This window comes from Ranitomeya variabilis, chromosome 5, assembly GCF_051348905.1.
Source record: "Ranitomeya variabilis isolate aRanVar5 chromosome 5, aRanVar5.hap1, whole genome shotgun sequence".
Classification (NCBI taxonomy): Eukaryota; Metazoa; Chordata; class Amphibia; order Anura; family Dendrobatidae; genus Ranitomeya; species Ranitomeya variabilis.
Genome location: NC_135236.1, coordinates 334120748 through 334146310, shown reverse-complemented (window position 1 = coordinate 334146310; position 25563 = coordinate 334120748). Strand labels below are relative to the sequence as shown.

Genomic DNA, 25563 nt, shown 5'->3' with positions numbered 1-25563 from the left:
GCTTGAAGCTGAATATTGTGATACTCCCTCGGCGTTCCGGCCACTGGTTGTGCGCCTCAGTAGGATGTTGCTTCGGTCTTACAGCACGACTCCTACTGGTGTTCGCCTTTATGCTTTGATCTCGTTTCTCACTCAGCACAATCTATCTCGCTTCTGATCCTTCCTTGGGCACCGCCGCTATGCTGAGCAGGCACGGTCCCGTTACGTTCGCTCAAGTTGCCAAGCCTCTGCCAGGATCCCACCCCTGACAGAGACCCTACTGTATCTTCCCCCACAACACCCTCTGCCACAAGGTGTTGCCTGGTTCCAACCCAGTCAGCTTTCTCATCTAACTTCCTGCCTGACCCCCAGTTTTACCAGTGTGTGAGGAGTGGCCTAATGAATAGAACCCTTAGCTCCCCCTGGAGGCCCGACTGTGAAATGTATTGGTGTCTGTGATACCTGATCAGATGAACTCCTTCAGTGCCATCAGACGTACCACAGCTCCCCTTAGTGGCGGAGCCACAGTACTGCAACGACCAGGGCTCTGGGCCGCTGCATTAGCACAGCTGAAAAGAGTTTGGCTGATTAGAGAAGCTATAAACCTGACCTTCCTTTGAGCTAGTTGAGAATCTGGAGCATTACATTTGTTGGTTCCATTGAAACTCTCAAAATGGGCAGAAAAAAAGAACTTTCATGTGAAACTCGACATTCTATTCTTTCTCTTAGAAATGAAGGCTATGCCATGTGAGAAATTGACAAGAAACTGAAGATTTCCTACAACTACTTCCTTCAGAGGAGAGCACAAACAGGCTCTAACCAGAGTAGAAAGCAAAGTGGGAGGCCCCTCAGCACAACTGAGCAAGAAGACAAGTACATTAGAGTCTGTAGTTTGAAAAATCGACGCCTCACAGGTCCTCAACTGGCAGGTTCATTAAATAGTACACGCAAAATGCCAGTGAAGAGGCGACTCCGGGATGCTGGCTTCAGGGCAGAGTGGCAAAGAAAAAGCCATATCTGAGACTGTCTAATACAAGGTAAAGATTAATATGGGCAAAAGAACACAGACATTGGACAGAGGAAGATTGGAAAAAAGTGTTATGGACAGACGATTCCAAGTTTGAGGTGTTTGGATCACACAGAAGAACATTTGTGAGACGTAGAACAACTGAAAAGATGCTGGAAGAGTGCCTGACACCATCTGTCAAGCACTGTGGAGGTAATGTGATGGTCTGGGGTTGCTTTGTTGCTAGTAAAGTGGGAGATTTGTACACAAGGTAAAAAGGAATTTGAATAAGTAAGGCTATCACTCCATTTTGCAATACCATGCCATACCCTGTGGACAGTGCTTGATTGGAGCCAATTTCATCCTACAACAGGACAATGACCCAAAGCACACCTCCACCAAACCAACTTGAGAGGGGCTTCTGGAAGCATTGGGTGAAATTTCTCCAGATTACCTCAGCAAATAAACTACTAGAATGCCAAAGGTCTGCAATGCTGTAATTGCTGCAAAGGGAGCATTCTTTGACGAAAACAAAGTTTGAAGGAGAAAATTATTTCAAATAATTTTTTTTTTTTTTAACCTTGTCAATGTCTGGACTAGATTTTCAATTCATTTGTCATCTCATTTGATTAATAAAATTGTCTGGGTGACCCTAAACTTTTGAACAGTAGTGTATTTCTTCCTCAGTCCATATCTGGATAGCTTTCTCCCATACATTCTTTGACAATTTAATGTATTTATTTAGGGTGTTCTGTAGTACGAAATTCATCAAAGTATGCAAAATTAACTCATGTAATTACCATTCACAGCTTCACTATACCATCCATGTGTACCCAGTAGAGGCCTCATTTTCCAAAATGTTTAATGCCTTAGTGAATTTGGTACTTAATGACCAAGCCAATCTTTACAATTCTGACCACTGTCACTTTATGGGATAATAACTCTGGAACGCTTCAACAGATCCCACTGATTCTGAGATTGTTTTTTCGTGACATTGTACTTCATGTTAGCAGTAAAATGTATTCGATATGACTTGCGTTTATTTATGAAAAATTATGAAAAAACAGAAATATGCCAAAAATTTTGAAAAGTTTGCAATTTTCAAACTTTGAATTTTTATGCCCTTAGATCAGAGAGATACAGTACAGACCAAAAGTTTGGACACACCTTCTCATTTAAAGATTTTTCTGTATTTTCATGACTATGAAAATTGTACATTCACACTAAAGGCATCAAAATTATGAATTAACACATGTGGAATTATATGCTGAACAAAAAAGTGTGAAACAACTGAAATTATGTCTTCTATTCTAGGTTCTTCAAAGTAGGTACCTTTTGCTTTCATGACTGCTTTGCACACTCTTGGCATTCTCTTGATGAGCTTCAAGAGGTAGTCATCGGGAATGTTTTTTACTTCACAGGTGTGTCCTGTCAGGTTTAATAAGTGGGATTTCTTGCCTTATAAATGGTGTTGGGACCATCTGATAGTTATACTGAATAGACTGTTAGAATTTGTATTATGGCAAGAAAAAAGCAGCTAAGTAAAGAAAAACGAGTGGCCATAATTACTTTAAGAAATGATGGTCAGTCAGTCTGAAAAATTGGGAAAACTTTGAAAGTGTCCCCAAGTGCAGTGGCAAAAACCATCAAGCGCTACAAAGAAACTGGCTCACATGAGGACCGCCCCAGGAAAGGAAGACCAAGAGTCACCTCTGCTTCTGAGGATAAGTTTATCTGAGTCACCAGCCTCAGAAATCGCAGGTTAAAAGCAGCTCAGATTAGAGACCAGGTCAATGCCACACAGAGTTCTAGCAGCAGACACATCTCTACAACAACTGTTAAAAGGAGACTTTGTGCAGCAGACCTTCATGGTAAAATAGCTGCTAGGAAACCACTGCTAAGGACAGGCAACAAGCAGAAGAGACTTGTATGGGCTAAAGAACACAGGGAATGGACATTAGACCAGTGGAAATCTGTGCTTTGGTCTGATGAGTCCAAATTTGAGATCTTTGGTTCCAATCACCGTGTCTTTGTGTGACGCAGAAAAGGTGAACGGATGGACTCTACATGCCTGGTTCCCACCGTGAAGCATTTAGAAAGAGGTGTGATGGTGTGGGGGTGCTTTGCTGGTGACACTGTTGGGGACTTATTCAAAATTGAAGGCATACTGAACCAGCATGGCTACCACAGCATCTTGCAGCGGCATGCTATTCCATCCGGTTTGCGTTTAGTTGGACCATCATTTATTTTTCAACAGGAAAATGACCCCAAACACACCTCCAGGCTGTGTAAGGGCTTTTTGTCCAAGAAGGAGAGTAATGGGGTGCTACGCCAGATTACCTGGCCTTCACAGTCACCAGACCTGAACCCAATCGAGATGGTTTGGGGTGAGCTGGACCGCAGAGAGAAGGCAAAAGGGCCAACAAGTGCTAAGCATCTCTGGGAACTCCTTCAAGATTATTGGAAGACCATTACCGGTGACTACCTCTTGAAGCTCATCAAGAGAATGCCAAGAGTGTGCAAAGCAGTTGTTTCACACTTTTTTGTTAAGTATATAATTCCACATGTGTTAATTCATAGTTTTGATGCCTTCAGTGTGAATGTACAATTTTCATAGTCATGAAAATGCAAAAAAATCTTTAAAAGAGAAGGTGTGTCCAAACTTTTGGTCTGTACTGTATGTCACACAAAATACTTAAAGGGAACCTGTCACCCCCAAAATCGAAGATGAGCTAAGGCCACCGGCATCGGGCTTATCTACAGCATTCTGTAATGCTGTAGATAAGCCCCCGATGTATCCTGAAAGATGAGAAAAAGAGGTTAGATTATACTCACCCAGGAGTGGTCCCGCTGCGGTCCGGTCCAATGGGTGTCGCAGTCCAGTCCGGGGCCTCCAAGATGGGAGGCCCTGGACCGAACCGCGACGTCCATCGGATCGGACTGCCCCCCAGATGAGTATAATCTAACCTCTTTTTCTCATCTTTCAGGATACATCGGGGGCTTATCTACAGCATTACAGAATGCTGTAGTTTAGCACCTGATGCTGGTGAGCTTAGCTCATCTTCGATTTTGTGGGTGACCGGTTCCCTTTAATAAATAACATTTTCCACATGTCTACTTTACATCAGCACAATTTTGAAAACAATATTTTTTTTGTTAGGAAGTTATAAGGGTTAAAAGTCGACCAGTGATTTCTCATTTTTACAACACCATTCGTGAAGTTTATTAACCCTTTACTTGCTTCACAGGAACTGAAGCAATGTGGAAGGAAAAAATGAACACAACTTTTTTTCACATTTTATTCACAACCAATTTTTTTTTTATTTTTACAAGTTTAAAAAGAGAAAGTTAATGACAAAAGTTGTTGTGCAATTTTTCCTGAATACGCTGATACCCAATATGTGGGGGTAAAGCACTGTTTGGGTGCACGGCAGAGTTTGGAAGGGAAGGAGCACCGTTTGACTTTTTCAACGCAGAATTGGCTGGAATTGACATCAGACGCCATGTCACGTTTGGACAGGCTCTGATGTGCCTAAACAGTGAAAACATCCCACAAGTGACACCATTTTGGAAATTAGACCCCCAAAGGAACTTATCTAGATGTGTGGTGAGCAAGTTAAAGACTTGTTCATGATAACCTTTCAGTGTAAACAGACTGTTGATCCACCAGTGATCAAGTAAAATGATTTTTTCATCAGATGAAGTGATCTTTTGTGCATCGAATTGAGTAAACAAAACTCACATTGCCGAGATCTGTGGAAGCCTATGTGCACTAAACAATTTATCATAGATTGTTGAGTGTGCATCATTTACCATGGTCTGCCTGTGTTAACAAGGCTATTAACACTAGAGCTACCGATGGAGTCATTTTGCAATTTTTGTTTCTCTTCTGTGACTACATTTTTCCAAATTCTGGCATGAGACTTGGTGACTTTTACTCATTTAGGATGCGAAAAAAGATTTTGTGACAATAAATAATTTTTGAAAAAAAGGTACCTTTTTTTCAAAGTTTACCTTTAATTACCAAAGGGAGTCATTTTGACTCCCTACTATATCTTGCTAGTCTTTGTCCCTAAATGTTATTATTTCTTTTAGTTTTCATTTTCTTGTATGTTTAGAATAAATGTTGGCTTAGCCTTAGAATAAGTATTTTTGCAAATATACTTGACATACACAGGACATTTTCAGGACATCTGTCACTGAACCAGTGAACTCTCGAGTGGACTACATAATTTCTGTATAATATGGCCTGCAGTTTTGCTAACTGCTAATATGGCTAGAAGAAGTGTGCACCTGACCATAGCCTTGCTGTTTTGCATTCTATACATTCTATATTCATTCTATACATTCTATAAATTAAAGATACAACAATACCAGGAGCAAGAAACTCTATAAAAAAAAAAAAAAAAAAAAGCCAGGAGTCAAAATGACTCCATTCAGTAGTTCTAGGGGGGTGACCAGTGTGATAGTCCTAGTGTTAAACAGCCACCAATAAATAAAGGTTTACGGACCTGTAGAATACAGATTTTAATAGCTGACTAGACTATCAGGTGACCTTAGAAATAATGAATTGTAATGGGTTAATTAGTAGTTACTTTAATCTGATAACTGATCTATTAGACTCTTTCAATTCAAAGTGAAATGACTGAAAAATGGAAAAAGGAGGCAATAAAAAGTAAGAGGGATCATGTAACAGAATGTCCACAATGATATTCCATTGTAATAACCTGATACTGATTGCGCCCTACAATGATTACTGACCTGTAGAGCTATATCAAAATTCATACTGAACATGTTTGATTTTTTTTTTCAGCTCCAACAGAAGCACCTTTACGGCCAAATTTAGGTAAGTATTAGTTACTAAATTAAAATGTTGATGATACATGATCTGACTTAAAATGTGGATCTTCTGACCTGTGTATTTTCTTTTGTTTAACAATGATTATAGACATTTGATAAATGTTTCTTTTACATACTGTTCATTGGTGAGAGACCTTGTAAACGCCAGGCATTGGTTTTAGATCTTAGCAGTTTTCGGCTTTGTATATAATAGAGTTTTCTCCTCTGTTAGAGCAGTATTGTGAATTCACAGTTAGCAAAGGAATAATAGAAGGGAATTGATTTTTATTTTTAACAAAGCAGACAACAGACAAAAACTGAAAGCGAACTGACCTATTTTATTTGACCTCTTTGCTCTATAATTTTATTAAAGAAAAACAAAAGCATCATAGACTTTTTTATGAGAGATCAAGGGTCACTTTGTTATTCTCTCTTGATTCTCCTTACTCCCTTTTTGTTCTTGCATTCAGTGGGTGTATGGAACATAGCTCTGGTATAGGGAAGGACACTACAGTGTGCATGTCTCTTCAAAGTGCTACTATTTCAGATTTTCATAGAATGAAACCACAAAAATTGAAGTTGTGATGCAGTATAACTTGTATGAAAACATGTTGTATTAGTGAAATTTATAACCTTTTCTGTTGTATTAAAACAGTATCTACTCTATACTGGCCATTGTTTCTAACACTGAAAAGTTCAATCTGGCAGTATTACAGTGTGGTTGGCAAATCTGATATGACATTTTACTATAGTGCAAACTTCTGTTAGGTGATTGCTGCACACAGCCCTAGATGCAGGAAATATATACAGATGTAGAAAATGTTAACATGACATGACATGTTACATATCAGGATGCAGCACACTTAATTTGCCATATTACACAGCACAAGCCATTGAAAATGCTTGTTCCATCTTCATATTATAATGCTTTAAAGCCAGTTTCGCACATTTTTGTTTTGTGGTCTGTACTCGGACTGTGATGCACAGACTGGTCTAGGATCTCCTGACCTGAACTTAGCACTAGTCTCATACGCATGTATCAGGCTGCCAAATCCACGTCAGGAGACCTGTGACCATTTCTTACATCGCAGTTTGATTATGGATCTTAAAACATGGGTGTGTGAAACTGTCCTAAGTGTTAGGTTAATGTTTTCTGCATGTGTGATTTTCATAAGTGTATATGTAACTATGCGGCAGCAGTTTAAGTTCTCAATATATGTACAGTTATATGAAAAAGTTTGGGCACCCCTATTAATCATGAGGTTTATTGTACTAACAAAAAATGTGCAATCTGCATTCAAACAAAATTTGACAGGTGCATAAGTATGGGCACACTTATCATTTTCTTGTTTTGAATACTCCTACCTACTTTTTACTGACTTACTAAAGCACTTTTTTTTGTTTTGTAACCTCATTGAGCTTTGAACTTCATAGCCAGGTGTATGCAATCATGAGAAAAGCTACTTAAAGTGGCCACTTGCAAGTTGTTCTCCTGTTTGAATCTCCTCTGAAGAGTGGCATCATGGGCTCCTCAAAACAACTGTCAAATGATCTGAAAACAAAGATTATTCAACATAGTTGTTCAGGGGAAGGATACAAAAAGCTGTCTCAGAGATTTAACCTGTCAATTTCCACTGTGAGGAACATAGTAAGGAAATGGAAGAGCACAGGTGCAGTTCTTGTTAAGGCCAGAAGTGGCAGGCCAAGAAAAACATCAGAAAAGCAGAGAAGAAGAATGGTGAGATCAGTCAAGGACAATCCTCAGACCACCTCCAGAGTGCTGCAGCATCAAGTTGCTGCAGATGGTGTCACTGTGCATCGGTCAACTATACAACGCACTTTGCACAAGGAGAAGCTGTATGGGAGAGTGATGCGAAAAAAGCCGTTTCTGCAAGCACGCCACAAACAAACGGCTGAGGTATGCAAAAGCACATTTGGAGAAGCCAATTTCTTTTTGGAAGAAGATCCTGTGGACTGATGAAACCAAGATTGAGTTGTTTGGTCATACAAAAAGGCATTATGCATGGCGGCAAAAAAACACAGCATTCCAAGAAAAACCCTTGCTACCCACAGTAAAATGTGGTGGAGGTTCCATCATACTTTGGGGCTGTGTGGCCAATGCCGGCACCGGGAATCTTGTTAAAGTTGAGGGACACATGGATTGCTCTCAGTATCAGCAGATTCTTGACAATAATGTTCATGAATCAGTGACAAAGTTGAAGTTACGCAGGGGATGGATCTTTCAGCAAGACAATGATCCAAAACACCGCTCCAAATCTACTCAGGCATTCATGCAGAGGAACAATTACACTGTTCTGGAATGGTCATCCCAGTCCCCAGACCTGAATATCATTGAACATCTGTGGGATCATTTGAAGAGGGCTGTCCATGCTCGGCGACCATCAAACTTAACTGAACTGGAATTGTTTTGTAAAGAGGAATGGTCAAAAATACCTTCATCCAGGATCCAGGAACTCATTAAAAGCTACAGGAAGCGACTAGAGGCTGTTATTTTTGCAAAAGGAGGATCTACTAAATATTAATGTCACTTTTCTGGTGAGGTGCCCATACTTATGCACCTGTCAAATTTTGTTTGAATGCAGATTGCACATTTTCTGTTAGTACAATAAACCTCATTTCAAGGCAGAAACATTACTGTGTCCAACAGTTATTAGATATATGAAACTGAAATAGCTGTTGCAAAAAAAACAATTTTTATAAAACATTAAGCTTAAGATTAATAGGGGTGCCCAAACTTTTTCATATAACTGTACTGTACATTTTACCTATTTTTATTGAGGGTAGGTTCACCATAGCATAACAGATAAATGTAACTCTTGCAAGAAATGGATAAATTCGATGAGAGAATTAAGATACACCATTCAGACCCCACTGACCACAAGTGGGTTTGTTTGAAAGCCCATCATATTAAAAAAAAGTGTAGTATATGGTAAAATTGACAGAACTTGTGTCTGAACCTCTAACAGAGACTCAGTCTCAAATATGAATTCTAGCCCTATTTTTTGTGTCATTGTTCTGGATATACAGTGGGTACGGAAAGTATTCAGACCCCTTTACATTTTTCACTTTTTGTTTCATTGCAGTTCATTTTTTTCTCATTAATGTACACTCTGTGTTAGGGCTAGCGGAACGCACCGAGTAAAAATAGATGTTTATTATAAACTAGATTGTGGCCCGATTCTAATGCATCGGGTATTCTAGAATATGCATGTCCCCGTAGTATATGGACAATGATGATTCCAGAATTTGCGGCAGACTGTGCCCGTCGCTGATTGGTCGAGGCAACCTTTATGACATCATCGTCGCCATGGCAACCATTATGACATCTACATCGATACTGTGCCCGTCTCTGATTGGTCGAGGCCACCAGGCCTCGACCAATCAGAGACGCGGGATTTCCAGGACAGACAGACAGACAGACAGAAAAACCCTTAGACAATTATATATATAGATGGTGCGTTCGCAGCCCGGGGTCCACCGTGCAGGAGAACCTGCTGCTAGTGAATGGTGGCACTGTTTGGCGGTATAGACTAGCTCTGTTACCTCACAGAGCAGCCGTGAGAGGAAAGCACTGCGCCCTGTTAGCCTCACAGGAGTGCAAGCTTGCTGCCAAACTGATAGCAGTCAGTGGTTATGCACACACAGTCTCCTCACCGGAGAAGCCGGTATTCTAGGGGCTTATTTCAGCCGGGTCCCTGAATACAAACACACAATCTCCTCACCGGAGAAGCCGGTATTCTAGGGGCTTATTTCAGCCGAATCCCTGAACACATTCATGCATAACCATACTGGCACAAAGCACATATTTGAATTGATACTAGCGCATGTCCGTGCGGCCATGCAAGCCTTTTATAGCTGAATCACGAACAAGACCTTCCTAGAAGGACCTATGAGAAGCTGCCACAAAGCCTGAGCACCTTCAGGACCTTCCAGGAGAACCAATGGCCTTTGCTGCAGTATCTAAGCATGTGACCCTCGATCTCCAATAAGAGATCTTACCCTGGGCATGCTCAGAAGGAGAAAAGCGGGACTTAGTCCCAAAAGCGTCTGCTCGCCGCTGCCCAGCACTGGCTTCAATGGCAGAAGCTGGAAAAGCAGCAGTAACCCTTTGCACAGAGTCAGACTGAGCGAGATGCTGGGGCCGACGTCTCCGCTGAGCAGACTCCACTGCAGCAGGAGAAGAATGGGAGACCGCAGTGGAGATGGACCGAGATTCCCCCTGTGCAGAGGTGGGAAATCGACCCCTAACACTCTGCAACCCATCTTGACTTAAAAAAACAGAAATGTAGTAATTTTTGCAAACGTATTAAAAAAAAGAAAAACTGAAATATCACATTGTCATAAGTATTCACACCCTTTGCTCAGTATTGAGTAGAAGCACCCTTTTAGCTAGTACAGCCATGAGTCTTCTTGGGAATGTTGCAACAAGTTTTTCACACCTGGATTTGGGGATCCTCTGCCAATCTTCTTTGCAGATCCTCTCCAGTTCCATGAGGTTGGATGGGGAAAAGTTGGTTGCCAGCCATTTCCAGGTCTTTCCAGAGATGCTCAATTGGGTTTAGGTCAGGGCTCTGGCTGGGCCAATCAAGAATGGTCACAGAGATGTTCTGAAGCCACACCTTTGTTATTTTAGCTGTGTGCTTGGGGTCATTGTCTTGTTGGAAGGTGATTCTTCGGCCAGGTTTGAGGTCCAGAGCACTCTGGAAGAGGATTTCATCCAGGATATCCCTGTATTGGCCGAATTCATGTTTCCTTCAATGACCAGTCGTCCTGTCCTTGCAACTGAAAAACACCCCCATAGTATTATGCTGCCACCACCATGTTTCACTGTTGGGATTGTATTGGGCAGGTGATGAGCAGTGTCTGGTTTTCTCCACACATACCGCATAGATTTATCAACAAAAAAGTCTGTTAGACGCCGGGATTCTCCCTCTGCACAGGATGGATCCCAAGCCTTATCTTCTCCTGTGGTCTCCCATTTGGTCTCAACCGCAGTAGATGCTACTCAGTAAAGACGTCGGTCTCAGAGTCTTGCTCAGACTCAGGCTGTGCGCATTGTTACCGCTGCCTCTCCGGGTTCAGCTATGGTAACTAATAATAGACAGCAGCGAGCAGTCATTCTTGAGACTAAGTCCAGGATTCGCTCTACTGAGCATGCTCATGAGGTGGCAACCTCTCATTGGTGGTCAGTCGTCAGCTGCTCAGGTCCTGTGCCAGCTCCGGGTTGGCCCACGAACAAAGTCCTGTCTGATTGGCACAGTCTATAATAGGATCTTTGGCGCTCATCGGTGCGCTAAGATCATTTATGTCATATGTGTGTGTGGAACACTACGGTAGTGCGGACTTGTTTGTGTGTGCTCAGGGCAGGCGTATAGCCTTTAGAATTCCGGCACCTCCGGAGAGGAGTTTGTGTGAGTGCATGTGCTGTGACTGTGTCCACTACCTGTTTCCTTGCCCCTGAGAGTGTTGCGTCCACCTGTGAAGGTTCGGGATTTCACATAGCGCTGTTTTTACTAGCATGGAATCTAGCTGCGCCATACTGTCCAGGGACAGCTGTATTTCTGTCTTTACCCCTCTGTGAAGCTAACAGAATTTGGAAATTACTTTCTATTCACACAGGGTGCCATTTAACCACATGTGTTTTCAAGATCATTTACCGCACGATTCCGCCATTGTTTACTAGCTGCAGTTTTACATCTCCACACGGTGGACCCTGGGTTGCGATCACACGTCATCTTAATTTATATTTAGTGCAATCTGCCAACCCTAACAAGGTTTAGTTTCATCTCATCAGACAAGAGAATCTTATTTCTCATAGTATGGGAGTCCTTCATGTTTTTTTTAGCAAACTCTATGCGGGCTTTCATATGTCTTGCACTGAAGAGAGGCTTCCGTCGGGCCACTCTGCCATAAAGGCCCGATTGGTGGAGGGCTGCAATGATAGTTGACTTTGTGGAACTGTTTCCCATCTCCCTACTGCATCTCTGGAGCTCAGCCACAGTGATCTTGGGGTTCTTCTTTACCTCTCTCACCAAGGCTCTTCTCCCACGATTGCTCACTTTGGCTGGACGGCCAGGTCTAGGAAAACCTCTGATGGTCCCAAACGTCTTCCATTTAAGGATTATGGAGGCCACTGTACTCTTAGGATCCTTGAGTACTGCTGAAATTCTGTTGTAACCTTGACCAGATCTGTGCCTTGCCACAATTCTGTCTCTGGCTCCTTGGTTTCTTTGACCTCATGATTCTCATTTGGTCTGACATGCACTGTGAGCTATGTGTGTCTTTCCAAATCAAGTCCTATCAGTTTAATTAAACACCGCTGGACTCCAATGAAGGAGTAGAACCATCTCAAAGAGGATCACAAAGAATTGGACAGCATGTGACTTAAATATGAGTGTCTGACAAAGGGTCTGAATACTTATGACCATGTGATATTTCAGTTTTTCTTTTTTATTAAATTGCCAAAAAGTTCAACATTTCTTGTTTTTTTCAGTCAAGATGGGGTGCAGAGTGTACATTAATGTGGAAAAATTAATTTTTTTGGATTTACCAAATGGCTGCAATGAAACAAAGAGGGAAAAATTTAAAGGGGTCTGAATACTTTCCGTACCCACTGTAAATATTTTTTTTTTCTAACACAGACTTTGCAGTTAGTTCAAGCAATTCACCTAGTTTTCATAATTTGCAAAATGTTACTGTGAAAATTAATTCCTTTGCTCTGTTCTTCCCCTCATCCCACCAGATCAAATATCCATTCTGTTTTGAAAACTATAGGTCCTTTAATGGTCATTGTAATTTCAACAAATTTGGATAAATCAATAGTACAGGTGGATATAAGAAACTTTGAAATGTATCTTATAAGAAAAATATCCTTCTTTCTGCACTGATAAGCCACATCTTTCCCTGCCTCCTAAATTCATAATCTGCTTTGCAAAAAAAAAGCTCAAATCTATCTTGATCAAAGCTGTGCCAACAGAGTGAGGTGTCAGATTATAGAGCATCTACAAGTCTAGGGAAAATTGACAGGGGAAAAGCAGTGATGAACGCTCAGCACATGAGACAGACATAGGGAGATCAAGCTGTAGCTTCTAGAAAATGTATTTTGCTTCAGTGCTGGATTCACAGCCACACTGTTTAGTACAGCTGTATGCTACTTTCTTTTCTGCTGCTACTTCTGTCTATGTGCTACACAAGCCTTTAGAAATACCCTGGTTTAGGGAAAGAGGGAAAAAAAAGAAAAGTGTGGCGCTTCCTCTGAGCGTAATACGTTTTTATCAACAGTAAAAAAATCTTTTAGTTGCGGTTATGCTCACGTTCAATCGGTAAGAAATGCACGTTGAGATTCTCAAGGAATCAATTTTTTAGGGAACCTTTCTCCATGTCTTGTATAATCCCATACGGTGTGCAGCTCACTTTGGAGAACTGTGTGTTGATTCTGCTTCAGATCCACGTAGGTGGTGAATTCAAGGGGAAATAAACTCCAAGCGAATGTGGCGCTAATCACCTTAGGATATTTTGAATACATTCACTTCCAGTAAAAAAATATTATTAAAAGTTCATTTATTTTCTAAAAAAAAAGTAAGAAAATTATGAACTTTTACTAATATCTTTTCACTAGAAGTGGATGTATTAAAAAAAATCTGCTACAGAGAAAGAAGAGTAGTATTCCATCTCTGTGTACTGTTTAGACAGTAGCAGCAGTATATTCTCTAAGCACCAGCTGAAACAGAAATTAAAAGTAGGCCTTGCATAGGTGAAAACTTTATATTTTAACACGACTAGCAATGCAAATACAACTGTTTGTAACTCTGCTATATTAAACAAGTTGCCAGATCAGTGCCTCATCTTCTCTGACTTCTTTCTCTGCTTGCACAGCTGTTGAAACTTCAATAAGACTTCATGCTTCCTTCCCTACATTCGCTGTTTACATAATACTAGTAATAATAAAAGTTTTCCATTCCCTTTCAAGTGATTTTTTTCTGGTTCAAATACAGGAAGTATCAGAAACCAGTTGTGTCCACTAGGAAAGTACTGTACACACATATGTGTCCATATATGTCCTTTTGGCTTTTGTGTGGCCAGAATTTGTCAGCATATTGTGAAAAAACAAGGCAAGGAATAGACTGGTAGACTGCACTATAGCATCCTGCAGAGTTCAGTAAAAAAATAATACATCTTTTTTAATGTAGGCTCCTTCCTTTGAGTGATTAATGCCACTGTATGTATAACACCCCAGGTAACTGGTTGTTACAGTGGTATTGCTTTCCTCACGGGGAGAGTGATACCATGCTTGGAAGTGAGGAAGGATCCCTTTGACAGGTAGTCACATACATGCAACATGTTCTGACTCCAGGCCAGAAGGGGGAGCTCTGAACCCGGTTTCAGGGGAGCTTCCCTAGACAATATATATTTTGGCTTGGAGGAGAAGTGAGTTAGTCTGTGAGAGGGAGAGACAGAGAGAGGAGTCGGTGAGAGGAGTCTGTCAGAGGGACAGAGCAGAGTGGAAACAGATGGAGAGAGTCTGAGAGAGGAAGAGGGGCTGTGCAGCCACGTGAGGTGCTGCAGCTCCTGAAAGGAAAGAAAGGAAAAGAACAGTTGTAGAGGCAGTGAGGGAGGAACAGGAGCAAAGGAGAGTGAAGAGCTGGAGGGAAGTTGTGACTGAGCTTCCTCCATGCTGAAGCGCAGATACCGGTAGCTGTAAGAACAAGGTTGTGGGGCTAACTTCATGCTCCATGGCAGAAACCGGAGTACAGCTGGATTTCAAGTCACCTGTTTACCATTAACACCGGAAGGCACAGTAACACATAGAGCCGGGTTATAATTAGAGACCCTGTAAAAAGGCTCGCGTTACCTGTCATGCAGGTAGTGTCCTACCTAAAGGGTACAGAGAGAAAGTGAGGACCTTGTGTGAGGCATGAGGCAACAAGGGAGTACAACGCAGCGCAGAGAGGAAGGTTTCCAACCCCACCTCGCTAGGGGGATTCCTGAAGAGCTTCCAAGCTGGCTAGACCATACCAGCACCTGTGATCTGGTACCCTGGACTGTGACTGCCTTGCACCAGTAAAGAGGTGAAGAGACTGCAACCTTATGTCCTCTATTTCTTTCTACACCATCTACCATCTGTCCCTACTACACTGGGAGCCCTGGGGACCCAGCTTCACCTGTGGGAAGCCATACCATCCCTGCTGCAGTACCATCACTCCAGGGGACCCCTTTAAGCAGCGTCGGTCACCCCTGACTGAATACCACAGGTGGCGTCACGAACAAACTTTATTCAAATACCCTTTCCTTTCATTTGGATGCCCAGGGCCACAGATCGGGGCGCTGACATTGTGACTTCCCCTATAAGGACCACCAGACCTGGTACCGAGTACCCCTAGGTCCTGTAGGGCGCTCTGTATGGTATCCGTTACATGCATTTATTAAAGATTAACTACATTTTCAAATCTTATTTGCTAATTCTATCCAGCATTAAAAGTGATTTAACTTTACAAATTTTTTTTATTAAAAGTGAATCTGTCAGTAGGATCAACCTTTCAAAACCGTCTGCATGGGCATATAGGTCATAGGAAGTTGAATAACATGATACCTTGATATCTGCGATCCAATACACATTTTCCTTAATATGTAAATGAGCTGTTAATATCTATGGGCAGGCCACTGATCTTCCTGAGAATTAGCCTCCAGAGATTATATAAAATGAAAGGGGGACATACCCGTGAGAAACATGTAGATCAGGAGAGCATTTGGTAAGATCTATGTTCGACCCATAGATCTTAACAGCTCATTTAGATATTAAGAAAAATGTGGATTTCTCTGGAATGAGACATCGGATCACAGATATCAAGGTATCACTTTATTAAACTTCTTTTGACCTACATAATCATTACCAGGTTAGGAGGATTGACCCTACTGATAGGTTCCTTTTAAGCGATTTGACTTCAGTTCTGTAGAAAAAAAATTTCATCTAAATGGCCTCCTAACCGCTGCTAACTTCTTAGGATAAGTTTCCATGATGAGTTTTTGGTGTGTTTATGATGCTTTGCAGCTTAGCTGCAACACAAATGCAGTGTCTTACAGTTCGACAAAGTGGATGTTATTTATAGAGATCTCATGCACAGTGTATCAATATGTTAATGTCTCTTGCTGCTGTACTGAGTTTTATCTACTGACTTTCCCCATTAAATTGCTTAAATGCTGAAAATCCACAGGAATAAAATGTTTTTAGTGCATTTCTGCTGCAGAAATGCACTAAATCCATGTGTTATCTGCACATATCAAAGCCAAATACCAGGCAGTATCAAAAACAAGGCAGTTCACAATATGGAAGGAGATTAAAAATAGTCGCTCAGACCTAATCTGCCTACAAGAACCTAAATTTATCAAAGATAACCACCCAAACTTCCACCACAGAGACTACCTCCACATCTTTGAAGCTCTCAAACCCAAAAAGAAAAAAGCTGTAGTAGCCACAATGATTAAAAATGTTTCTTTTGAACTACTCGAGGAGATAGGTGACTCGCAGGATACCACATTCTAGTCTGCCACCTCAACAACCGCCTCTGCATAATTTTCAATGTCTACGCCCTAACAAAAAAATCTTCCAATTCCTGAACAAATTAGTTATAAAAATACGGACAATAAAGAAGGGAAAATTAATACTCCTCTGAGACTTCAATATGGTACCTGATGGTCACACTGACTCATTCTCTACCACGAGGCATAACTTCCCAACCCTAAATTCCTGGCTAGCAAAAAAAACAAATTATTCGCCCACTTCTCCAACGTTCACAAATCTTGATCTTAAATCTATCTAGTTGTCACAGACATTTTCTAAATTTGAAGAAAGCTCAGTCCTGCCCAGATATATCTCTGATCTCTTCCCAATATCAGGAAAATTCTTAATAGGCCCTCTCCTCCAAAACAAACAGCTATGAGCTATGCCACTCAACTACAAATCCCTTCTTACAAAACGGAAATTGAATTGGCCATTAATAAAAAAAATACTTGAGAATTATTCTGATGAAATCAACCCTTTCCATATTTGAAATGCCCACAAGGTGGTGATTGGGGGAATTCTTATGAAAATTTCATCAAATCACAAAAAATAACACAGGGAGAAAATTAACTCGCTCCAATCTTCAATTAAAACTAAAGAAGATTTACAATCAGGTCTTGCTTCCCCTATATTCTCTCTATAACAAAAAATCTTGGACCTTAGACAAAAACTCAAGAAGGAATTATCAAATCCTGCAAATTCAATCTGATATTACTCTCTCAATAAGCCAAATAGGTATATGTCAAACAGACTAAAACACATTAGAATTAAACAAAGGATCTAGAAAATTTCATCCCCAAACGGTGTAAACAACTACCATCCCAAAGACATATCGAACACCTTCACCGAATACTGCTCAAATATGTATAATCTTAACTCAGATCACTCCATTAAACCCCTTAATGAGGAATCTATCAACAAATTCCTTTCAAAAATCAGTTTACGAAAAATTAAACATTTAGATCTAGCCACCCTAACGGCCCCATTCACTAATGAGGAGAGCCTAGCCAGAATGCAAAATCTTAAAGCTACGAAATCTCCTGGTCCCGATGACTTCAATAACGAATACTTCAAAAATGTTGGTCTACTTGTAGCTCCTCACCTTGCAAAGGTCTTTAACCTGCCTTGGCTCAGGGTTCCTTTCCTACAGAGATGCTTCAAGCAACAATCATTATAATCCTCAAACCAAAGGGAGACCCTGCCCAAGTTAAAAATTACAGACCAATCTCTTTAATAAATAGCTATCTCAAGATATATGCAAAAATCCTAGCAAATAGGATGACCTGATAAACAATGACCAGCTAGGTTTCATTTTGGGACTACAAACAGATGACAGAACTAGGAGATATCTGAACATTATACACAAAATAAACTCCTTAAATCTCCCTTCCATTATTCTCACCCTAGATGCAGAAAAAAAAATTTGATAAGCTTAATTGGACCTATCTAAAACTAAAGGTACCTTCACACGAAACGACATTATAACGATATCGCTAGCGATCCGTGACGTTGCAGCGTCCTCGCTAGCGATATCGTTTCGTTTGACACGCAGCAGCGATCAGGATCCTGCTGTGATGTCGCTGGTCGCTGAATAAAGTCCAGAACTTTATTTGGTCGTCCGATCGCTGTGTATCGTTGTGTTTGAAAGCAAAAGCAACGATACCAGCGATATTTTACACTGGTAACCAGGGTAAACATCGGGTTACTAAGCGCAGGGCCGCGCTTAGTTACCCGATGTTTACCCTGGTTACTAGCGTAAAATGTAAAAAAAACAAACAGCACATACTCACATTGCGTCCCCTGCAGTCTGCTTCCTCCTCTGACTCAGCGCCGCAAAGTGAAAGTGAAAGCAGCACAGCGGTGACGTCACCGCTCTGCTCTCACTGTACGGCGCTCAGTCAGTCAGGAAGTGGACGCAGGGGGACGTGAATGTAAGTATGTGCTGTTTGTTTTTTTTAGATTTTACGCTGGTAACCAGGGTAAACATCGGGTTACTAAGCGCGGCCCTGCGCTTAGTTACCCGATGTTTACCCTGGTTACCAGGGGACCTCGGCATAGTTGATCGCTGGAGAGCGGTCTGTGTGACAGCTCTCCAGCGACCAAACAGCGACGCTGCAGCGATCGACATCGTTGTCGCTATCGCTGCAGCGTCGCTTCGTGTGAAGGTACCTTAACTCTATCCAAATTCAGATTTAATAACCAAATTCTGGCATCTATCTTAGCACTATACTCTTCCCCAGTGGCCAAAGTCTACGTTAACAACCACCTTTCTAATCCCACACATATCTCAAATGACATTAGACAGGGATGCCCTTTGTCTCCTCTTTTGTTCGCCTTGGCATTAGAACCCCTCGCCCATTCTATCAGAGATAACCTCGACCATTAAAGGTGTCCAAACACCAATCCGCCACTTAAAAATCGGAACGATCTGATTTTGTCCTTAACAGATCCATTAGTATCAATCAAAAAACGCTTTCCCATCCTAGAATCCTTCTCAGAAGTTTCCTACTTTAAAATAAATTCTGATAAATCTCAAATCCTCCACTTTTATCTAGAAAATACAACCATCAAAGGCATAAAAAATATCTCATCGTTCAGTTGGGAAGACAAAAAGCTACCATACCTAGGTATTACCCTCACAAAAAATCTGAAAGTAATTATTCCGACAAATATAGACAACATAATCAAAGTGATCAACAAAGACTTAACTAGTAGTTTAGGACTTTTGTGGGTGGATAGAGTAATGACAAATAAAGCCTTCATTCTTCCTAAAATCCTATATATATTTAGGACTCTCCTCATTACCATGCCTCAACTGTACATGACCTAACTGCAAAAAATAATAAACAATTTCATATGGAACCACAAAAAAGCTAGAACAGCAACTAATATTCTATTCAAGAACAAATTCAATGGAGGGCTAAGCCTTCCCAATCTCTTGGCATACTACCTTGTCAACCTATTAAAACAAAGTGCCGCCTGGTCCAAAGCAGGTGCCTCTCCCACCTGGCTAGACCTTGAACTGCCTCTCAACAATAATCATCCTATTAACCCCTTCTTGACCTAGCCTATTTTGACCTTAATGACCTGGCCATTTTTTGCAATTCTGACCAGTGTTCCTTTATGAAGTAATAACTCAGGAACGCTTCAACGGATGCTAGCGATTCTGAGACTGTTTTTTCGTGACATATTGAGCTTCATGTTAGTGGTAAATTTAGATCGATCATTTTTGCATTTATTTGTGAAAAAATGGAAATTTGGCGAAAATTTTGAAAATTTAGCAATTTTCAAATTTTGAATTTTTATTCTGTTAAACCAGAGAGTTATGTGACACAAAATAATGAATAAATAACATTTTCCACATGTCTACTTTACATCAGCATAATTTTGGAAATACATTTTTTTTTTCTAGGAAGTTATAAGGGTTAAAATGTGACCAGCGACTTCTCATTTTTACAACAAAAGCATTTTTTTAGGGACCACCTCACATTTAAAGTCAGTTTGAGGGGTCTATATGGCGGAAAATACCCAAAAGTGACACCATTCTAACAACTGCACCCCTCAAGGTGCTCAAAACCACACTCACAAAGTTTATTAACCCTTCAGGTGTTTCACAGCAGCAGAAGCAACATAGAAGGAAAGAATTAGCATTTAACTTTTTAATCACAAAAATGAACTTTTAGCAACAATTTTTTTATTTTCCCAAGGGTAAAAGGAAAAACTGGATCCTGAAAGTTGTTGTACAATTTGTCCTGAGTACGCTGATTCCCCATATGTGGGGGGAAATCACTGTTTGGGCACACGACAGGGCTCGGAAGGGAAGGAGCGCCATTTGACTTTTTTAATTAAAAATTGGCTCCAATCTTTAGCGGACACCATGTCGCATTTGGAGTGCCCCTGTGTGCCTAAAGATTAGAGCTCCTCCACAAGTGGCATCATTTTGGAGACTAGACCCCCCAAGGAACTTATCTAGATGCATAGTGAGCACTTTCAACCCCCAGGTGCTTCACAAATAGATATGCAAATATGAAAAAGTACCTTTTTCACAAAAAAATCCTTTATCCTCAATTTTTTCATTTTTTCATGGGCTACAGGATAAAATGGATCTTAAAATGTGTTGGGCAATTTCTCCTGAGTACACCAATACCTCATATGTAGGGGTAAACCACTTTTTAGGCACATGGCAAGGCTCGGAAGGGAAGGAGCGCCATTTGACTTTTTCAATGAAAAATTAGCTCCAATCGTTAGCGGTCACCATATTGTGTTTGGAGAGCCCCAGTGTGCCTAAACATTTGAACTCCCTCACAAGTGACACCATTTTGGACAACAGACCCCCCCAAGGAACTCACCTAGATGTGTGATGAGCACTTTGAACCCCCAAGTGCTTCACAGAAGTTTATAATGCAGAGCCATGAAAATAAAAAATCATTTTTCTTTCCTTAAAAATTATTTTTTAGCCCACAATTTTTTTTTCACAAGGGTAACAGGAGAAATTGGACCCCAAAAGTTGTTGTCCAGTTTGTTCTGAGTACGGTGATACCCCATATGTGGGGGTAAACCACTATTTGGTGCATGGCAGGGCTCGGAAGGGAAGTAGTGATATTTTGGAATGCAGACTTTGATGGAATGGTCTGCGGGCGTCATGTTACGTTTGCAGAGCCCCTGATGTGCCTAAACAGTAGAAGCCTCCACAATTGACCCCATTTTGGAAACTAGGGCCCCCAAGGAACTTATCTAGATGTGTGGTGAGCACTTTGAACCCCCAAGTGCTTCACAGAAGTTTATAACTCAGAGCCGTGAAAATAAAAAATCATTTATTTCCTCAAAAATTATTTTTTAGCCCGCAAATTTTGATTTTCACAAGGGTAGCAGGAGACACTGAACCCCAATAGTTGTTGTCCGGTTTGTCCTGAGTACGCTGATGCCCAATATGTGGGGGTAAACCACTTTTTGGGCACACGTTGGGGCTCGGAAAGGAAGTAGTGACGTTTTGAAATGCAGACTTTAATCACACAAAATTAATCACCCCACAAAAATAATTTTTTAGCCCCCATTTTTTTATTTTTCCAAGGGTAACAGGAGAAATTAGACCCCTAAAATTGTTGCACAATTTTTCCTGAGTACGCTAATGCCCCATATGTTTGGGTAAACCACTATTTGGGCACGAATCGGGGCTCGGAAGGGAGGGACCACCATTTGACTTTTTGAATGCAAGATTGGCTGGAATCAATGGTGGCGCCATGTCGTGATTGGAGACCCCCTCATGTGCCTAAACAGTGGAAACCCCTCAATTCTAACTCCAACACTAACCCCAACACACCCCTAACCCTAATCCCAACTCTAACCATAACCGTAATCAAAACCCTAACCCCAACACACCCCTAACCCTAATCTACCAACCCTGTTATGACCTGGTGGTTAAGAGGCCACACTGATATGACCTGGTGGCTAAAACGCAACATGGGACGAGCTCTGAGGAGGTGGTATCTCTACTGACCGCAGTTCCTAATCCTAACAACAACACTACTAATAGCCGTGGGATGTTCCTGACTCTCCCTAGACATCTCGTCACAGCCTAAGAGCTAACTACCCCTAAAGTAGGAAATAGAAAGCTATCTTGCCTCAGAGAAAACCCCCAAAGGAAAGACAGCCCCCCACAAATATTGACTGTGAGTGGAGAGGGAAATGACGTACACAGAAATGAAATCAGATTTCAGCAAAGGAGGCCAATACTAAACTTGATAGACAGAGAGAAAAGGATACTGTGCGGTCAGTATTAAAAACTACAAAATCCACGCAGAGTTTACAAAAATGAACTCCACACCGACTCACGGTGTGGAGGAGCAAATCTGCTTCCCCAGAGCTTCCAGCTAGCCTGAATATGACATAGTGACAAGCTGGACAAAAAGAGACATATTTGCAGACCAATAGAGTCCAAACAAATGGACAAACAAGAACTAGCAAAAACTTATCTTTTGCTGACAAGGACAGGCCATATGAGAAATCCAAGGAGAGAACCAAATCCAACCAAGAACATTGACAGCTGGCATGAACTAAAGCCCAGAGCAGGTTTAAATAACAAACCCAGGCAAGGTGATCAGTGGAGGCAGCTGCTACAGCTACCTAAAGGAGCAGCAGTTCCACTCGAAACCACCAGAGGGAGCCCAAGGGCAGAACTCACAAAAATACCATTAGCAACCACAGGAGGGAGCTCCAGAACGGAATTCACAACAGTACCCCCCCCCCTTGAGGAGGGGTCACCGAACCCTCACCAGAGCTCCCAGGCCGAGGCCGATCAGGACAAGCCAAATGGAAAGCACGAACCAAATCGGCAGCATGAACATCGGAGGCAACAACCCAAGAATTATCCTCCTGGCCATAACCCTTCCACTTGACCAGATATTGGAGCTTCCGCCTCGAAAAACGAGAATCCAAAATCTTCTCCACCACATATTCCAATTCCCCCTCAACCAACACCGGAGCAGGAGGATCAACGGAGGGAACCATAGGTACCACATATCTCCGCAACAAGGATCTATGGAACACATTATGAATGGAAAAAGAAGCTGGAAGGACCAAACGAAAAGACACCGGATTGATAATTTCAGAAATCTTATAAGGCCCAATAAAGCGAGGCTTGAACTTAGGGTTAGAAACCTTCATAGGAACATGACGAGAAGACAACCAGACCAAATCCCCAACACGAAGCCGGGGAACAACACACCGACGACGGTTAGCAAAACGTTGAGCCTTTTCCTGAGACAACGTCAAATTGTCCACCACATGAGTCCAAATTTGCGGCAACCTGTCCACCACAGAATCCACACCAGGACAGTCAGAAGGCTCAAACTGCCCCGAAGAAAAACGAGGATGAAAACCAAAGTTACAAAAAAAAGGCGAAACCAAGGTAGCCGAACTAGCCTGATTATTAAGGGCAAACTCGGCCAACGGCAAAAAGGTCACCCAATCATCCTGATCAGCAGACACGAAGCATCTCAAATAGGTTTCCAAGGTCTGATTGGTTCGCTCTGTTTGGCCATTTGTCTGAGGATGGAATGCTGAAGAAAAAGACAAATCAATGCCCATTCTAGCACAAAAGGACCGCCAAAACCTAGAAACGAACTGGGAACCTCTGTCAGACACAATATTCTCCGGAATACCATGTAAACGAACCACATGCTGAAAAAATAATGGAACCAAATCAGAGGAGGAAGGCAACTTAGGCAACGGTACCAAATGGACCATCTTAGAAAAACGGTCGCAAACCACCCAGATGACAGACATCTTCTGAGAAACAGGAAGATCAGAAATAAAATCCATGGAAATATGCGTCCAGGGCCTCTCAGGAATAGGCAAAGGCAAAAGCAACCCACTGGCACGGGAACAGCAAGGCTTAGCCCGAGCACAGGTCCCACAGGACTGCACAAACGAACGCACATCCCGTGACAAGGAAGGCCACCAAAATGACCTAGCCACCAAATCTCTGGTACCGAAAATCCCAGGGTGACCAGCCAACACCGAACAATGAACCTCAGAAATTACCCTGCTAGTCCATCTATCAGGAACAAACAGTCTCCCCACTGGACAGCGGTCAGGTTTATCAGCCTGAAACTCCTGAAGTACCCGCCGCAAATCAGGGGAGATGGCAGAAAGAATCACCCCCTCCTTGAGGATCCCAGCAGGCTCAAGAATTCACGGAGAGTCAGGCAAAAAACTCCTAGAAAGGGCATCAGCCTTCACATTCTTAGATCCTGGAATATACGAGACCACAAAATCAAAACGGGAGAAAAACAGAGACCACCGAGCTTGTTTAGGATTCAATCGCTTAGCAGACTCGAGGTAAATCAGATTCTTATGATCAGTCAAGACCACCACGCGATGCTTGGCTCCCTCAAGCCAATGTTGCCACTCCTCAAATGCCCACTTCATAGCCAACAACTCCCGATTGCCGACATCATAATTACGCTCAGCAGGCGAAAACTTTCTGGAGAAGAAAGCACATGGTTTCATCAAAGAGCCATCAGAATTTCTCTGAGACAAAACGGCCCCTGCCCCAATCTCAGAAGCATCAACCTCAACCTGAAAAGGGAGCGAAATATCTGGCTGACGCAACACAGGGGCAGAAGTAAAACGACGTTTAAGCTCCCGAAAGGCCTCAACAGCCGCAGAGGACCAATTTATCAAATCAGCGCCTTTCTTCGTCAAATCGGTCAGAGGCTTCACCACACTAGAAAAATTAGCAATAAAGCGGCGATAAAAATTAGCAAAGCCCAAAAATTTCTGAAGGCTCTTTACAGATGTGGGTTGAGTCCAATCATGAATGGCCTGGACTTTAACAGGGTCCATTTCAATAGCCAAGGGAGAAAAAATGAAACCCAAAAAAGAAACCTTCTGAACTCCAAAGAGGCACTTAGACCCCTTCACAAACAACGCATTAGCACGAAGGACCTGAAACACCATCCTAACCTGCTTCACATGAGACTCCCAATCATCGGAAAAAAACAAAATATCATCCAAATACACAATCATGAATTTATCCAGATAATTCCAGAAGATATCATGCATAAAGGACTGAAATACCGATGGAGCATTAAAGAGCCCAAATGGCATCACAAGATATTCAAAATGGCCTTCGGGCGTAATAAATGCTGTTTTCCATTCATCACCTTGTTTAATACGCACGAGATTATACGCCCCTCGAAGGTCGATTTTAGTAAGCCAACTGGCACCCTTAATCCGAGCAAACAAATCAGAAAGTAAAGGTAAAGGGTACTGGAATTTGACCGTGATCTTATTGAGAAATCGATAATCTATACAGGGTCTCAAGGAGCCATCCTTCTTGGCAACAAAGAAGAATCCAGCCCCCAACGGTGACGAAGACGGGCGAATATGCCCCTTCTCCAAGGACTCCTTTACATAACTCCGCATAGCGGCATGCTCTGGCACAGACAGATTGAAAAGTCGGCCCTTAGGGAACTTACAGCCAGGAATCAAATTAATGGCACAATCGCAGTCCCTATGAGGAGGCAGGGAACTGGACTTGGGCTCATCAAATATATCCTGGAAATCCGACAAAAACTCAGGAACTTCAGAAGAAGGGGGCGAGGAAATTGACATCAAAGGAATATCACTATGTATCCCCTGACAACCCCAACCAGTT

The 25563-nt window shown here is 41.9% G+C and overlaps 1 protein-coding gene across 4 annotated transcripts in view; it reads left to right on the top strand.

Moving 5' to 3' along the window:
- RELN (reelin) overlaps nucleotides 1-25563 on the top strand; it is a 1394857-nt gene that overhangs the window by 535632 nt on the left and 833662 nt on the right. For all 4 annotated transcript variants that reach the window (XM_077264737.1, XM_077264736.1, XM_077264735.1 and 1 more), the window contains exon 5: nucleotides 5799-5831. In XM_077264737.1, coding sequence (XP_077120852.1) covers nucleotides 5799-5831 — 33 coding nt within the window. The remainder of the gene's footprint in view (nucleotides 1-5798; nucleotides 5832-25563) is intronic.